Source organism: Lynx canadensis, chromosome F2 (assembly GCF_007474595.2).
Source record: "Lynx canadensis isolate LIC74 chromosome F2, mLynCan4.pri.v2, whole genome shotgun sequence".
NCBI classification, from domain to species: domain Eukaryota; kingdom Metazoa; phylum Chordata; class Mammalia; order Carnivora; family Felidae; genus Lynx; species Lynx canadensis.
In genome coordinates this window covers 81,441,050-81,459,065 of record NC_044320.2, presented here as the reverse complement: position 1 = coordinate 81,459,065, position 18,016 = coordinate 81,441,050, and the positions used below count along the sequence as shown (strand labels likewise).

The following is an 18,016-nucleotide window of genomic DNA, read 5'->3' as shown; positions in this document are numbered from 1 at the left end:
CATAACTTGGATGTAAGTTCACGTTTACTCACGGGTTTCTGACTCCTGTGCATTCGCACAAACCACGCATCTTGTTAAGTTCTCTCGAATACGTCAGCACGTTAGAGCCAGCGTAACAAACACATCAAGCCTTGAATGTCGTTAATCGCGACTGTAGATGTTAACAGTATGGCGCCGATGGCCTTAGAATTCGTGGTTATCTTGACTGGATGAGAGAGAAATTCAAGACACTCTGATGTGTCTGTTAAATAGAATAAACTACCATGTGTATGTCTGTGAGTCTAAGAGAGATGTGTGTGTGTGTGTGTGAGTGAGTGAGTGAGGGTGTGGGTGGGTGTGTGTGCTCACAGGAGAGGTAATTTCACTAACACTAACTCCAATCATGAGAATTCCAGTGTTGGTTGCACTGAAGTTTTGTCCTAATTTCATGAGATTCGTTTCTGTAAATACATTAGATTACTAAAGATATTTTTAGAGGCATCCTTCAGCTTTCTTTAACTGGCTGAGTGGCTTGAGCAATGTCAAGCATGTGGTCAAATGCCTCTCATTTCCAGGTTGTTGATGTTCTTATTGACTCATCGTATATGAGCTCCTACTGAGAACACAAACATGTCCCAATGCAGGGCGTGTGTTCCACTGTCTAGCGCATTCCAATATCAATCTATGTATTTATATCATACTTCACAGTTTACAAAATGATACCGTAGACATGATCTCATGCAATTCTTACAAAAACCCTGTGAGGTGGAGACACCAAGAGTTGGTATTATCCCCATTTTACATGAAATGTAATTTGAGTAATCCGTAGCCTATAAATGGGTGGCATGCATATGGCTTTGCCTGGGATGACATTGTCCCACTGTAATTATGAGCATCTCCTTCCTCTCTCAGTATCTTTGGTCTGGATGACAGATAACCATGGTGGTCCCCACCAATATACACACCACCTTTCACTTATATCAGACTTTTTTTTAAATGTCTATGTATTATTTTCGAGAGAGAGAGAGAGAGAGAGAGAGAGAGAGTGAGTGTGTGTGAGAAGGGGAGGGATGGAGGGAGAAGGGGACAGGGGATCCGAAGTGGATTCTGCACTGATAGCAGTGAGCCCGATGGGCTGGAACTCACAAACCTGAGCCGGTGGGACGCTCAACAGACTGAGTCACCCAGGCGCCCCTATTTACATCAGACATTTTAGGTTCATGCAACCTATGCAAGGCCATGTGATACCTTGTGACAATTAGAGGCAGTCGGAGCTACAACACAGTGGGGCTGGGCTACAAATCCAGCTACACCTTGATTAGCTTTCTTGGGCCAGTTACTGGCACCCAGTAAGGGCCATATCATAATTGCCGGTGTTTGCCACTGACTCATAGTCTCTCATCACTAGCATCTTCTTCAGATGGACGTCTTTCTTTGGCATCACCCAAGATGGCCCAAGAAACATTCTTTGTCCTTCTCCATTTGAGGGGCCCTGCCCTTCCTCTCCTTCTGGAAGGACTTCTGTCTTTCTCCCCACAAACCAGCAATGGTCTCAGGCTCTGATTTCTCCTTCTGTTGTTCGTTGACCCTCACTTCACTTTTCCCCCTTTGCTGACCATGGAGTCACAAGGTCTGAGGGCCCGGCCACCATTCATGAACGCCATTTACCACAGGTGGACTTTGACAAGGCAAGGTCCCAGCCCAATGTCTAGATTCCTATTGGTACCAACCACAGGCACACCTTTGCATCCAAATCGGAGACTGCAACTAAAGGGAGGAAACTCCAAGGTGTTTCCGATGAGGACTGTGCCCTGGAGAGAGTTGTCAACATCTCACTTCCTGGCATGCCGCATACCCAACACTTCCAGGGAGCCATGAAGGGGCGCTCCGAAGATTCTTCGGGAAGCAGGGGTGCTCAGTTATTTCAAACGTCAGGGGGATGTATGGCAAGAACACATACTTCTTCAGAGAAGGATCTTCAATGTTAGAACTAAATGCAGCCTGAGTCTTGGCTTTGTTCTTTACCAGGGTAGGACGTGGAGAGAGTTTCTTGATTTTCTTAAACTCCTATTTCCTCAATCTGCAGGATAAAGAAGTAACTGATGTTTATGTTTACCTCTTAGGACGGTTGTGAGAAATGAGTGAGATAGGAAATGTAGAGCGCTTATCATAATACCTGGAACAAAAGTGCTCATTGGATTTTTGTATAATGTGTTATTGAGATTGCCAGGACGGTTTTATCCCACTTGCCCACTATATTGCATTTCTGAAGGACTCATTAAGGAAGACTTGACCAAATGGTTTTAATTACTCTTCGGGAGTGCTTTGGGCTTTGGAGCTAATCACTCCTACCAGGAGGTGGTGACTCAAGCTCTCCATGTCTCTCGCAAGGGAGAACTTGTAAATTCCTCTGCTTCCTTCCAAGCCATTCGCCATCTTCAGGCTCGCTGTTGCTCGGCTCTTGGCTGAGGTATGGCCTTGGTCCACATGAAGACTTTGGAGACAGGGACAGGAGACGGGAAGGTGCACCTCGGGTGAAGGGGAGGACAGCCTGTATTTCACCCAATTTATTCAAATGCCCTTTAAGCTGACAAGCTTCTCACCCAGGGAACTCTCTGTGAGTCTGGCTGGGGCCACATAATAGGAGTAGTGTGGAGCTCAACAGGCAGGAGGGAGGTAAAAATAAACAAGAGGATGTGTGTCTTAGGGGGAGGAATATTTTCTTGACGGATTAGGTAGGAGGCAGGAGGTACACAGAAAGCCACAAATTACCAATGATGGAACTGTGAGCCGTTAACCACTGCTCAGGTTAATGGCACTCTGATAAAGACGTTTCAAGTGTGGAAGCATGCAGCAAACTTCCTGCCTTTTTCCCCCCTCGTTTGAAACTGAGCAAGTTTCCTTGAGAAGATATCTCATGAGAAGGGGACGTTGATTTGCTTGGTATGTATTTTGGCTTCTCCTTCAGGAGTAACTGAGACTGGAAAACACTTAAAGAGATCGTCTGCTTCACCCTAACAGAGAACATGGTCACTGAATCAGGAAAGACACATGTATCGTTTCTCCCTCTTTTTGAAATACTACCAGCCAATCCTCAAGACTTGCTAAAGTGTAAGTAGCGTATGCATAGGTTAAGTTTCTATTTCATTACAGATTGTTTATAATAATCTCTGCGTGTCAAATGCAATGGCCATCCTTTCTTGGCCACACCAGGTGAGAATTACCATCCGCTCTGGATGACTGTGCGAGACTTGGGGTGGCGGGGGTGGAATCCTGCGAGGGAACGGACACAGATTAAATGCAGTCAGCAAAACCGGGCCGTCCAAGGAGCTGTTCCGAGTAGCCTTTCCCAGACACGGCTGTCCCCACAGTTTCGAAGTATATTTCATTCTAACTCCCTCTACCCACGTCCTCTAATTAAAAATGACGTAACTTTTGGGGGGAGGGGTGGAGAAGGGCAGGAGAGGGGCCATCACTGTGCTTCCAGGGAGCGAAGGGGATGACACAACACGGCTGTCGCAGGCACGAGTGAGGTGACGGCAGGGTAACCCAACTCGCGCTGTGTTCACCCTCGCAAGGTGGGAACCTGGTGAACGCTGTGGATGACTTTATGCAAGCAATTGCAGGCTTGGCTTCTTAGCAAGTGCGATCTTGTACACAAAGCTATCTGCAGGTTAAGAATGCGGGACTACCAGTTTTCGGGGGTAGTTTCTAAATCCTGTAGTCTGAGACATGTGCTTGATTGTTTCCCAAACAGACTCTCAGCACGCTGTGAGCGAGGCAGCGTGTCTGTCCCACCGGGGCCCGGCTGGCTTTCTGCTGGTCACCCGAGGGCACTGGGAGAAGGGAAGCCAACGTTCCGAGGAGCCGGTGGGAGGAAGGCTACGTTCGGTCCTCCAACTCAAACTGCTCATCCACGGTGCCGCCCCAGCCACCCAGAGGCAGGCAGAATGGGATGGGGTGAAGTCAGGGCAAGCCGGCAGCAGGCAGGCAAGGCCCGGAGGAGGCCGCCGAGCTCGGAGCGAGAGGAAAGAGGCTGTTTCCTCAGAGGTGCTCTGTGTCCTCGGATGGCCCTGCTATCGAGCTGGGAGGATGGTCAGTGTGAAGATCATTTATGAGTTGTCGCAGCAGGACAAGGGAGAGAACCCGGAAATCCAGACACAGGCACAGACGGAAATGATTTGGGCGGACACGAGGCGTAACAGCGCAGGGGGTGCGGTCTGTAGTATTCGGGGCGGGGCGGGGGCGGGGCGGGGGCGGGGCGAGGGCGGGGAGGGGCGTGGCGAGGGCGGGGCGCTCTCACACGGAGCTCGCGAGTCCGTACAGTCAAGTGCTGACGCCATCTTAAGTTCCACGGAAATTACTCCGGCGTTTCTAAAAAGGCCTTTTCGGGGGCGCCTGGGTGGCTCCGTCGGTCGGGCGTCCGACTTCGGCTCGGGTCATGATCTCGCACTCCGTGAGTTCGAGCCCCGCGGCGGGCTCTGTGCGGACGGCTCGGAGCCCGCTTGGGATTCTCTGTCTCCCCCCATCTGTCTGCCCCTCCCCTGCTCGTGCTCTGTCTCTGTCTCAAAAATAAATAAAAAAACATTTAAAAAAATAATAAAATTTTAAAAAGGCTTTTCCAGTTTTAAATAATGTCAAGTAACAAAATAGGGTCATTCACACGGAAGTCACTTTTTATACAATCTACAGTACCAATTTCAGGTGCAGGTGTAGAAGAATAGTTTCCTAAATGATAACTCAAAACCATGGTCAATCATGGTCCACAACATCCGCGAAGACGTTAAAAGCAGGTGCACCCCGGAGAAGCGGACCGGGCAGCCCAGGCACCAGGCACGGCAGAAACCCCAAAGCCAGGCCCCTAACCCAACATTCGCTTTTACACACGTACCCCGAGTCAGCCCGCACTGATGCATGTGAAGAGATTTATTTACGAGGACGGTTCACTTTGGAAATTATTTGTAAAAAAAAAAACAAAAAAACAAAAAAACAAAAAAACAAAACAACCAACCAACCAACCAAAAAAACGTGGGAACAACCAAAATGTCAGTGGCAGGGGAGGAGCTTAATCAAGTCTGTTGTGATGGACCAGGTGGTCATGGCACGTCAGGCTGTAGGCAAACAGAAGTCGACCTGAGAAAATGCCATGAGCTGGAGGTCCATCAAAAAAGAGCTTAAAAAAGGGCATTTTCAACGTGATCATCTAAAAAAAATATATAGGTCTACTCTGGGCAAAAGTATAGCTATACTTACAAATGCCTTCAGAAAGCCTGAAAGAATATACCAGAGTATTCATGAATATTTTATTTTTTAACTTCCTAAACTTCTGAAATGGTCTTCAGCGAACCTCTCTTACTTCATAATCAGAAAAACATAATTTTTAAAAAATCAAAGCACTGTGCGTTCTACTGTTTAGACCTACTCAAGGCAGGAAAATGGTGTCGAGGTCCATCTATGTAAGAATCTAAAATTTTAAGAAAATACATAGGCGGTAAAATACCTTTTATTTCATGGAATCACTTACTCCATTTATTTGTATCAGTCGTTTTTTTTTTTTAACACAAGGTACTCTTTTGCTTAAACTTAATACGTATGTTAACGAAAGGGATTTAATGTCTCAAGTAGCCTCTGAGTGTTTATCTGTGGACGGAGGGGACAGCTGCAGATCGGCACGCTCTCAGCTGCCTGCACGCATGTAAGAAAGGGGTGAACGGCAGCTACCGGAACCTAAGCGGGCCCCATCTTTCTCAAGTTGTGCCCAGTGCCTACAGGCACCTGCTGGACGGTAGGAGGCCGAGGAAGCAGCTTTGCCTTCGGGAGTTCACGGCTGGAAGGAGGAGATGTGACGCGCTCCCTGTTAAGGGGTGCGCGAGGGGATGCCAAAGGTGGGGGCATGACACTGAGGCGCACCCAGGTGGGGCGGGGGGCAAGGGATGGGGCTGAAGCGGAGAGGCAGAGGGATCCAGCGCAGAGAGGGGACTTTACAACCGGCCGCAATGCGTGAGGAGCCTCGGGGTGACCCCAGAGATGGACCGAAAGCTGTGGCCGCATCACGCGTTATGTACAGAAACAGCCCTCTCTTCCTCCTCCGCTCACCAAGGGTCTGGATTTACCTTGCAGCACCTTGCACTTTTCCCTCCACGCTGTTGACTGCGTACCCGTTCTATGCAGGCGACTGTCCTCACCGCTGTGCCAGACACAAGTACGGGTTGCGGGGATCCCTGCCTTCAAGATGCTCACTGTCTCCAAGGCCGTTCTGGCAAAGCCTCCAGCAATAACAGGCATCATGCTGAAGTAGGTCCCGTGCCGCTTTCAGCTCTTGGAATGTCCCTCCAGGCCTAGCGGAAAGGTGTCGAAACGCCAACTGCCATCACCCTTTCCTTCTTTTGACGTGGTCTTGATTTGCCGCTCCAAAGGAAATTCAGTAGTCTCACTGATTTTTCAGTGTATACCCAGCCATCTTTCTGACGTGACGAGTATTTGCCTCTGCATTATTGTATAGTCGATTTGTTTCACGATAGTTCAACGGATAGTCTACGTGATAAGATATCTGGCAATGTTAAATTGCCAAACGCACACTCAGAATGGGGCTTCTTGTCTCCCATTTGTTCACTTGCATCTTCCACCAAGGTTGGATGACACCTGTTGGTGAGTCCCCTCCCCCGCCCCAAACACACGACTCAACATCATCTTTCTGAGCTAAGCAGGAGAAATAAACAATACGTATGCGCCTCCTTTTTTACTCACTTGAGACAACATAGACATTTAGGTATTTATATATCATTGAATTCATTCGGATCTTTAAAAACTTGGGCTTCAAATTCCATCTCGCTCTGTAAAAAAAAAGTGCTCAAATTAGCACAGACTTCCAAAAAGGTAAAGAAAGCAAAACGTTCTGTATGTCTCCTTCATGTTTGAAGAGCTACAAGATAACTGAAGAAGAATGGGGACCAGGAACTTGTGACACTCATGCACTTTCCACTCACGGGCAGGGACAGTGACACTCGGTCTGGGGCCACAAAGATGAGCAGAGGGGCATGACGCAGCTCTCGAGGAGCCTCCAGCCTGGTGGCCAGGTGGCCACAAACGGAGCTTAATTCATGGTGGGGACGGTGTCAGAGGGTGACTACATGGGGGCTCCGGAGTCCAGGAGGCCTCGTGATGTCACAGCCAGGCTGCGGCCGGAGCCGAGCAGCTGCACCGAGAGCTGGGGTGGGGAAGGGATGTGGGCCAGCAGGACAAGAAACCAAGAGCCCTGCGCTTGGGACCTACTAACAAGTAGGGTGTTGTGACCTCAGCAAGAGCAGTTTTAGGAACGGGCTGAAGAAACCGCGGTAGTGTGGGTCACAAATATAGACCGTTCTCTCACGACGTTTGACTGTAAGGAAGAAAGCCATCGGACAGGAAATAGAAGTACATGTGGGATTAAAGTCAGGTTCTTTCTTTCCTCCCTTCCTTCCTCTGCCTTTTCCTTTTTCCCTCCCTGTTTCCTTCCCTTCCCCTCCCCTGGCCCTTCCCCTTCCCTTCCCCCTTCCCTTCCCTTATGTCTCTCTCTCTCTCTCGCACCATTTTTCAGATTAGGCTAAATTTAAATTCTGAAGGGCAAAATTTTGTAGTGAGGTAAGAGGTTGAAGATGTAGGGTAAAGAGAAAGGCCAGTGATAAAGTACTTCCTGAGGAGATGGAAAGAGGCAGATCTAGAACTCACTATTGGGCACTCCTGAGATCCATCCATCCATCCATCCATCCTCTCAGCATTTACTAAGCACCTACTGTATACCATGTGCTACACATGGTATATGGGGAAATATGGTGGAAAAAAAAAAGACTAAGTTCCTGCCCTCAGGGAACTTCTATCCATGTTTCGAGACAGACAAGAAGTAAATGAGTAGATAAATACATTCTATATGGTGATAAGAACTACAAAGCAAAAAGGGGCAGTGGTAGGGGGCGGAGGGGATGGAGTAGTTAAGAGGGCGGATGGCATCTGCTCAGAGACTGAGTGAAGTAAGCATCTGAGGCACGCTGAGGTCTGGGCGCGGACACTCAGAAAGAAGCTACAGCGAGTGCAGAGGCACCTTCTGTAGGGAGAACAGCTGGTGGCTGCTCCAGGGGCAGCAATCTTCCACTGGGAAGGTAGTAGGACGGCATGGTTTGGAGAGAGCCATAGGGGCCACCGAACAGGCATCAGAACACACTGGGGATTTCAAGCACGAGAGAGGCACGCCAGCATTTGTGTTTTCAAATACACTGGATGTTACAGGGCGTAGTTTGTGGGGGGCAACGTCAGAAGCGAGAAAGCCAATGATACAGGCCGAGTGTCAGGGTGGCAGCTTGATTTAGGTTGGCAGTCACACACATGTGGAGAGGTTATACTCAAGGCCATATTTTGTTCATTTTTGAGAGAGAGAGAGAGAGAGAGAGGCAGAGAGCAAGGGGGACAGAGGATCCGAAGTGGGCTCCGCACTGACAGCAGTGAGCCTGATGCGGGGCTCAAACTCAAAAACCGCAAGATCGTGACCTGAGCTGACGCCATGAACTGACCATGAAGGTGCCCCAAGGACATATTTTGAAGTAGGAGCTGCTATAAGAGGGAAATTAAGGGTGACTTAGGTTTTTGACTGAAACTGAGTGTAGAGCCATGTCATTTACTGAGGTAGGGAAGATGGGAGAGAAGTGATTTTTAGAGGAAAACCAAGAGTTCATTGAGATTATCTACTGGACATGTTGAATAGGCAGCTGGATAAAACAACCAGAGATTGGGGAAGCGGGTATATGGTAGTATTTATGTATCACGTCACTCCACCTGCTTAAAATCTTCCAATGAATCCTCATGAGCTTCAAGACAAAATCCAAGCTCGAAGCGCCATAGGACTTGGCTCTCCTATGCGTGTCTAGCGTCAACATGAGTCTCATACCACACTGAATGCTCTTCTAACACAGTCCTTCTTTCTGTCCCCTGTCTTCCCCTCCCATGCATATGTCTTGCTTAGACTGCTCTTCTTCATTTGGACCTTGCTAACTATTGTGGCCTCAAAACCCAGCTGAGCCTTCCTTGTGCCACCAGCCATTCACCAGTGATTCCATCCAGCTGGATTAGATGCCCCCGACCGCCGCGGCACTCTCCGGCACATATCTCTATGGACTGGAGCACCAGGGCGCTCAGGGTACTCCGTAACTGGTGACTGACCTGGGGCAACTCGCCAAAACTCTCTGATGCTCATTTTCTTCATCTGTAAAATGAGGATAATAATACTACCTCCTTCATAGCATTGTTGGGGGGATTAAATGAGGTAATAAACATCGCCTGGCATAGATGAAACACTTAACAAGTCAGCATTATTATAGTAATACGTATCACACTGTTGTGTAATTAGTTTCATGCTGGCTTTTCCCAGGAAAATATTAGCCCTTGAGTGCAGACATGGAACCTTTCATCTGTGTTTCTGGAGTACATTATGCTTCAATAATTGTTTCTTACCTGAATGAATGAGTTAATGAATGGGAAAAATGGCATTAGGCTAAAACGGTACTATGAGATGAACCAGCAGGTGGGCTTTCCCTACTTAGAAGCTATTCCTCGTGGGTGAATATAATTCATCTGATCCTTCACTCACCAAACCTACAAGTCCTGGGTTGTTGACTCTCCGTTACGTATTGGTCACTGTTCAGTGAAAGCGATATTACCTTTGGATCAGGTAGACATGGTCCGAAAGCTTCTAGTAGAAGGGTCTCTTCCCTCACGGCCTGTTCATAATCTGAGAAAGACAGCTTCCCATCATGATCATGGTCCTGGGGGGTGACCAGCCACACATCAGTCGACATGAAAAATGCTTATTGCAAACACAGACTGTCTTTTGTTGGTCAAGTATTGATAGGAGAAAGGTGATGGGAAAATGAGAGACTAAATAATGAAATTGAAAAGAACTTTCAATATTATAGTAAAAAAGAGCAAGAATGTAAGTGTTTCATTTTACCAAGCAGGAAACTGACAGTTACTATAATTTGAGTTCTAGTGCCTTACCCCATATCTGGCCTGTAAATTTCAATATAAAATCCTAAATTTCCCACATTTACCATTTTTTTAAGGGTTATTTCAACCAAATCTTTAATTCCTTCATCAGGGTCTTCTTCAGACGGCTGTTTGAGAAGGCTGTTCTTTAACATATGGAACATCTCCTCCTTTGAAATGAATCCATCACCATTCAAATCAAACACCTCAAAGCAATCTTTTAAAAAAAACAACCAGTTATGAATCTGATACTCTCACTAAGGGAAAATGTGCTCTTATACGGTTTTCAAGGCCAACATCTGTATTGTGGATGTTCATGTCAACCCCGCAGGCTGTAGGGCAATCTACTTTCCATAGTAAATGCTTCATGGGCGCTTGCTGCATATAGTGAACGACCCTTAGAAAATGAGTCCTTACACTCATTCGGCTGTGAACAAGCCAAGGAACAATGACCTGAGCTCTTGGAAAAACTGACTGAAATATAATCCTTAAGCAGAGTTCATCAGCATGAATTAAGAATGAACTAAGAATCAGAAGACTTGAACCAACGTTCACTACTTCTATGGTTAACAGCTCAGGTAAATATGTAAAATACTTAACACCTTGGTACATAACTGCATACGCACACAGCATGGATAGTATATGCTTATGCAGGTTTGCTCGGCATGAACGACTCCCCAGGACCTCTTGGTTTTCCTTTTTATTAATTTTTTTCAACCTTTATCATTGACTTAAACTCGCTCTGTAAAAGAGGCTACGGGGGATTCAAACTAACCGACCAAAAGACAGACCTTTCAACTGGCAGGTTTGGAAGACGGGAGGTAAGTTCTTTAGACGTGTTAATCCTAATGTCCAAAGCAATAGAATAACCTGAAATCTTACATTTCATTTTTTCTTCCAGAGTTCCTCGAAGAAATACTGATAATCCAGAAATCCACTCTGATACGTTTACACAGCCGTCGTTGTCCTTATCAAAACCTCGGAATACTGAGAGAGGAGACAAGTACAACATTACAGCTGTGCTGCATTTTCTTTTCTCAGAAGTACGTTTACACTGGTGCCACTCACTTCTAAAATTTAGACAGAATTTCAGGATTGGATGGTCCAACGTTCTCACTTGACAAAGGGGAGAACTAAGACATAACATTGGGAACTCTTTTATTTAAACTTTGACACTTTCCCTTCGTATTTTGTGGGAACAAAGTAAATTCTGAGCATCTAAATATATTAATCAATAATTATTAACATATGAATATACTAGTATATTAAACATGCTGATATATTAGCACAAAATACATTATTTTATATTTTTCTTACTTAAGAAAAGTAATGCTATTACATGATACAGAAGACTATAACTTAATTTTTGTTGAAATACTTTTGATGATGCAAAGTTTGTATGTCCTTTTAAAACTATTATTTTCATCATTATGCTTACTAAGTAGAAATAGAACTATTTGAGGCTTTCAGGTATAAAGTAAGGAAAACCTAATTATTCAAGCTAGACTTCTTTTAAATACACAGAATACAGAGGGTAGAATCTCCTTCCCTATGATCCTCCCCTATGCATATACAAATTAATTTTTTATATTCAAGTGAAATTGGGAATTCAGAACATTAAGCTTCCTACCAAGGAATATGTCCAAACTCCAAACTTTTTTTTTTCCAGTTATGGCTAGATGTAGCCCATTTGAATATTGTGTCTTCTTACCTCTGTCCATAATCATGTCATCTGTCATTCCAAATGTCATGTGTAAGATGTTTCGAAATGCATTACGATCTAGTCCAGTGACCACACCTTGCCGCTCTGTTACATCTCCCACCAGGTTATAAAAAAGATTTATAAGACATTGCACTTCAAATTTATTAACTGTGAAAAAGTAAAATTAAAATGTAACAAAAATGCATTTTAATCTTTAATTTCTAACTTAAACTTTACATTAATGAGTTTATAAACAACATCAAGACCATCAAATACTCAGTTTTCAACAGACGACTATTCTGTTTTAAGATTCATGACACTTAAATTAATAGTGGGTGGCCACTACAGAGGATTCCCCATTAAAATAAGAGAAACAGCCTTCCCACCGAATAGGACTTGAATATTAAACAGATGTACACTCAGTCACGTTTAGGAAGAAAAGAATATTAGCCAAGTTACCTGAAGAACGATTGTGGGGTTGGATCCTGAACTATAAAGGCAGTAGAGGTGCAATTGAAAGTAAGCAAGGTAATGTTTAAGAATGGTCACTTTCCCCAGCATTTTGATTATACACATTTATGGAATCACTTAACTTTTCCCTGGGAATAGATACCAGACTCCTGAACACCAGGCAATAATTTTCACTTCCCATCAGCTTTGGTGAAATCATTAAGCCAGATTTTGGACATCAGAATCACCTATTTTCCAATTCAGAAGCACTTAACCATCTTCTAGCACCCATCATGGTCCTTGTTATATGTGAAAATCAACACACAAGGATTCAGTAGTATCGTGGCAGAAGGGGAATTTTTACTTAAAATAGATACACAGACATGTACACTGGCCCAGGCACATAATTGCATGAAGGGTGTTTATAAACCCTGAGCTAATTATTTGTGTTCCAATTCTCATTTGACGTACGTAGGTGGAAGTGATTACCTGGCATTAAGAACATAAAAGGGAGTTTAAATATGAAGTATAGGTGGGGGAGGAGAAAGATTTTATGTCAGAACAAAACAAAATTATGACTTGTTTTAAAAATCAAGGATGAAACCTGTGTGAATATAAAGGAAGACAGTAGGTAGGATTGGAGAAATCACGCCTCATCCTACAAGTCAAGACAGGATTGAATGTGATTATCTGGTTTTGGGTACCACAAGTTAGGAGGAACATTGAATATTAGGGGAAATTAAAGATTTGGTAAAAAAAAAAAAAAGTGATTAAATAGGGGGTGCCTGGGTGGCTTAGTCTGCTAAGTGTCCAGCTTCAGCTCAGGTCATGATCCCGTTCTCCGTGAGTTCGAGCCCTTCATCGGGCTCTGTGCTGACAGCTCAGCGCCTGGAGCCTGCTTCAGATTCTGTGTCTCCTTCTCTTTACCTCTCCCCTGCTCACGTTCTGTTCTCCTCTGTCCCTCAAAAATGAACAAATGTTTAAATAAATTTCTTTTAAAATGGGTTAAATAGTAGAAAACAATATAATGGTTGTAATTTTAAAAAGAGCTATTATGGGGCATCTGGGTGACTTAGTCAGTTAAGCGTTTGACTCGTGATTTAGGCTCAGGTCATGATCTCATGGTTTGTGAGTTTGAGCCCTGTGTGCGCCTCTATGCTGAGAGCGCGAGCCTGCTTGGGATTCTCACTCTCTCTTTCCCTCTTCCTGCCCCTCCCCCCCCTCTCTCAAAATACATAAATAAATTTAAGAGAAAGAGAGCAGTTAGTTGCTATAGAAAATAGCATACCAGTTCTTCAAAAAAACATTAAACATAGATATTAAACTAGGTCACCCAGTGACTCCACTGCTGGGTATATGCTTAAAAGAACTGAAAGCAAGCGCTCAGGTGCTTGTACATCAATGTTCATAACAATGTAATTCACAAGAGCCAAAAGGTGAAGGCAAACCAAGTGACCATCGAGGGATAAATGGATAAATGAAATGGAGCGTATGCATATAATGGAATATTATTCAGTCTTGAAAAGTAAATTTTGACACAGGCTACAATGTGGATGAAACTTGATGACATTCCGCTGAGTGAGAGAAGTCCGATACAAAAGGACAAATATTGTATTATTTCACTCATATGATGCACCTAGAGTGGTGCAATTCAGATATGGAGAGTAGCATGGCGGCTGCCAGGGGCTGGTGGAAGGGGAAATGAGGAGAGACAGTTTAGTGGGTACAGTTTCAGCTGAGAAAGATGAAAAAGTTCTGGAGATGGATGGTGGTAATGGCTGCACAATGATGTGAATGCATTTCATGCCACAGAATCGTACACTTAAAATGGTAAATTTGATGTTACATAGATTCAACCACACACACACACACACACACACACACACACACACACCTCTAAAAATAAAGGAACTGTTAGTGGCTGAAGAAGAAAAGCCTGCATAGGGGCGCCTGGGTGACTCAGTCGGTTGGTTAAGTGTCCCACTTCGGTTCAGGTCACAATCTCAGGGTTGGTGGGTTTGAGCCCCGCATCAGGCTCTGTGCTGACAGCTCAGAGCCTGGAACTTGCTTTGTATTCTGTGTCTCCCTCTCTCTCTGCCCCTTCCCCACTCAAGCTCTGTCTCTCTGTCAAAAACAAATAAACGTGAAAAAAAAAAAGGAAAAGCCTGCACGAAGAATGATATTCATGTATATGAAATGTTAGTAGAGTGGATGTTGATTAGCCATTTTTCCATTTGTGCCTGAAATAAAAATTAAAGACTATTAGCTTAATTTATTACCCAAAAGATCCAAGATTGGCCATAAGAAAGACTTTCTTGCTGCAGTGTTTCTTAAATTCTAGAATGAAATACTAAATGAAACCAAGGGAAATTCAAGAATTGATTTTCATCTCTTTGGATTGGCCTACATGTGCTCAGCACATCATATTTGTAGAATGGGAGGTTAGCTGGGCAATCACTTAAGATTTTTTTTCTCTGATTCTGCAGAATTTTTCCATTTCACCCTGGGAGGATTATCATCTGGCAAGTAAAAGAAAATCTGACTTTAGGGGAAAGGTTCTCTGCTTCAAACAATGTTTTAATGATAATGTCCATGACTTGTAACTATCTGTATAGAATTGAACTAGTCATCATCTAGGTTTTTCAGGCCCACTTTAAAAATTTTATGTAAGGACAAAAGGAAAAAGAGTTGGCTGTTTTACCTGCCAGGTTTTCACTTGCCTTTTAATACATCCACCTTTTGACTGTTCACAGTACACTGTAAACTTACTGAACAGGGACGAAATCAAATTCAGCATTGTGGATAGCAGTCACTGCATTGTTTATTCACAATGTTCACTGGATGTTTTAAGATCTGTTTTTTTTCCCCTTCAAATGGAATTATTTTGAGAAAAACAACAACAGGACAAAACTCTCACCAGATTATAATAACGATAATAATCCCTTACGTTATAGGATGGCTTTTTTACTAAGAAGCTTCAGATGTTTATACACACCCTAACTTTTAGCTACAGTGACGCTCCACTAAAGGGAGCTGTATTTAGATACTAAGTACAACTAGAAGACACCAGATCCTAAATCTCTAGGACTACATTACACCTTTCTGTTCCTCCTTTGCACAATGGGGGTGGTCCTGGGATTACGGCTTCTCCTATTTTCTCAAGTGGCCATTAGTTTTGCAATCAGCAAAACAATTTGTAAGCTTGTGCATCAGACGTATCTTTCTCATTGCAAACCATCTCCTAGCTTTCGTGCCTCCTCGCCCAAGTACAGTTCTGGATACAATTCTAAAGTTGCCTGTGAAACTCTAGGACCGTGTTTTGGAATGTGTGATTGGAGCAGACCTCTTCAACAAGTGCTCATTTTGTCGCCTGCGGTCTCCTTTACCTGGCAACCCCAGCAGCAACTGCAAAGTCTAAGTTTGGAGCTGGGAGCAGGTTCTTGACTGTGTGTTTAGCTTTGTAGAGCTCTTTGGTTTCCAGACACACTTCCTTGCTCTGAGGTACAGGTTTTTGTGACACTCAACTCATCTTTCCTATGGATGTTCAGCTATCGATAACCGTTTTTGCCTGATGGATTTCCTGGTAAGTTTCCAGAACTTGGATCCCGCCAGTTTACTCGCTCTAAAAAGAGCTAGGTGGGAATGCAAACTGGTGCAGCCTCTCTGGAAAACAGTGTGGATCCTCCTCAAAAAGTTAAAAACAGATCTACCCTATGACCCGGCAATAGCACTGCTAGGAATTTACCCAAGGGATACAGGAGTGCTGATGCATAGGGGCACTTGTACCCCAATATTTATAGCAGCACTTTCAACAATAGCCAATTATGGAAAGAGCCTAAATGTCTATCAACTGATGAATGGATAAAGAAGTTGTGGCTTATATACACAATGGAATACTAGTTGGCAACAAGGAAGAATGAACTCCGGCCATTTGCAACAACATGGATGGAACTGGGGGGTATTATCCTAAGTGAAATAAGTCAGGCAGAGAAAGACAGATACCATATGTTTTCACTCATGTGGATCCGGAGAAACTTAAAAGAAGACCATGGGGGAGGGGAAGGGGAAAAAAAGAGTTAGAGAGGGAGGGAGCCAAACCATAAGAGACTCTTAAAAACTGAGAATAAACTGAGAGTTGAAGGGGGGTGGAGGGAGGGGAAAGTGGGGGGTGGGCACTGAGGAGGGCACCTGTTGGGATGAGCACTGGGTGTTGTCTGGAAACCAACTGGACAATAAATTTCATATTATAAAAGATAAATAAAAAATACAAAGAGCTAGAAAGCAGGTGCATGCTGGCTGCCCTAGTTTTCTTGAACCTGGTGGGTTTCAGTACCTATTTTATGCATGTGTCTGAGGCGAAAAGCACACGTGTCCTGCCAGCATATACGTAACAGTTCTACAATGGACAGGCAAGTTCAGAAGAGAGTTTGGGAAGCAAGTGAGTGCCTGCACGGGGGTGTAGTGCCAGACGCCCGGATACCTGCGTACTGGTCCTTAAGGTCACGGGCAAGCGTGGGTAGGCGGCTCGAGGTAGCCCCGGGGATTCCCTTCCAGACTTCTCCTGAGGGCACGGAAAGTGGGGCTCCACGGGCATTCAGACTGGAGCCCGAAACCGGGCCGAGCCGCGGACACTAGTGCCGGGCTGGACCTGCGCCCTGGCCAGGAGCTCTGCTCGCCCAGCACTCGCTCCATTCTTACTTACAGTGCTTGCAATTTTTAGTTAAGGTGTCCGTCAGCTTCTGCAGCTTCTTGCGGTTCATGCCGGGCGCTCGGGAACCGGGCCGCGGCGGCTGTCGGGGGGCGCGAGGTCCCCGGGCCCCGGGGCAGCTGGGCCGGCTCGCCCCCGCCGGGCGCGCGCGCGCGCGCGGCCCTAACACACGCCGTGGCCATGGCAACGCCCGGGCCGGCTGCCGATTGGCTCCCGGCGCGCGCGGGGTGCGTGCGCGGCCCCAACGCGCACCGTAGCCATGGCAACGGCCGGACGCCGCCTGTGGGCCCCGGGGCTGGGCGCGCTGGCCCCCTCCGGGGCCCCGGCCGGGGCAGTTGGAGGGTCTGCTGTTTGCCGGCGTCGGAGTTTTAGCCCTGTCGCTGTCCTTTGGGCCCACAGCCCCTTGGAGGGACTGCACTGCGAGTCCCCAAGGTCTGAAAGTATGCTGTGCACGCGGCCAGAGGGGGTGTTCGGGATGGGGCGCGTGGCACCAAGCGAGGCTTCAGATCTTCGGGGAGATCTGGGGGAGCTGGGAGGAGCCTCAGGAATTAGCAGGTGTGTTAGCCCGACGAGCGTTTTCGGGGTGTAGGACGGTGAGGAGCCTGCCCTTAAAGCTGAGCCACTCTCTTTGGTTGTCAGTCTTTTTGCTGTGATGCCCGGAGGGAGCCTGGAACAAGGTAGCTTCACAATTTTGGTAATGTTGCCGGGAGCAAAAGTAGTTCGGACTAGTTCTCCCACCCTCCTTCATTCTTGGAGGTGGGGGTGGAGGCTGGCGGTGGAATCTGGAAAAAGCCTCGGGCAACGTTTCAGCTAGTGAAAGAGGCAGCCTCCCAAACAGACAGGTTGACAACTGCCACTTGGCTATGGGGTAAAACCCAACCTTGCTTTTCTGAAAAATATCCCAGTAAAATCGGTCCTTTACGTATTTGAAAGACAGGTTCTGTGTCCTTTAATGTGGGAGGATTTTCTGCTCTTAATCACAGATGGGACACCCTCTTGGAATTAAGACAGCAATAAAATGGGTTAGCTCAGCCAGGAGCACAAAACCTACAGTATTCTCCAGTCTGTCTCCTGGTTTTACAGCAGAGGGGAAAATGCCTTTGAAAACAAATTATTTCATAGTATACATAATGTCATTGTCGGGCTGAAAGCGGGAAAATTCTGCC

The 18,016-nt window shown here is 45.7% G+C and overlaps 1 protein-coding gene across 3 annotated transcripts; it reads right to left on the bottom strand.

Annotated features, from left to right (window-relative positions):
• Window positions 1-5,854: 5,854 nt before the first annotated feature.
• Window positions 5,855-16,935, bottom strand: EFCAB1 (EF-hand calcium binding domain 1). 3 transcript variants are annotated; one of them, XM_030304398.1, is made up of 6 exons: window positions 16,845-16,935; window positions 11,702-11,860; window positions 10,873-10,977; window positions 10,056-10,207; window positions 9,666-9,770; window positions 5,855-6,812 (listed from the first exon to the last, which is right to left on the bottom strand). In XM_030304398.1, the coding sequence occupies exons 1-6, from the start codon at window positions 16,900-16,902 to the stop codon at window positions 6,753-6,755; spliced, it is 639 nt and encodes a 212-aa protein (XP_030160258.1). In that variant the 5' UTR covers window positions 16,903-16,935; the 3' UTR covers window positions 5,855-6,752. The 3 variants fall into 3 exon arrangements, with proteins under 3 accessions (XP_030160258.1, XP_030160259.1, XP_032447832.1); XM_030304399.1 differs by having other exon boundaries at window positions 11,702-11,806; XM_032591941.1 differs by lacking the exons at window positions 5,855-6,812; window positions 9,666-9,770 and adding an exon at window positions 9,779-9,882.
• Window positions 16,936-18,016: the final 1,081 nt, after the last annotated feature.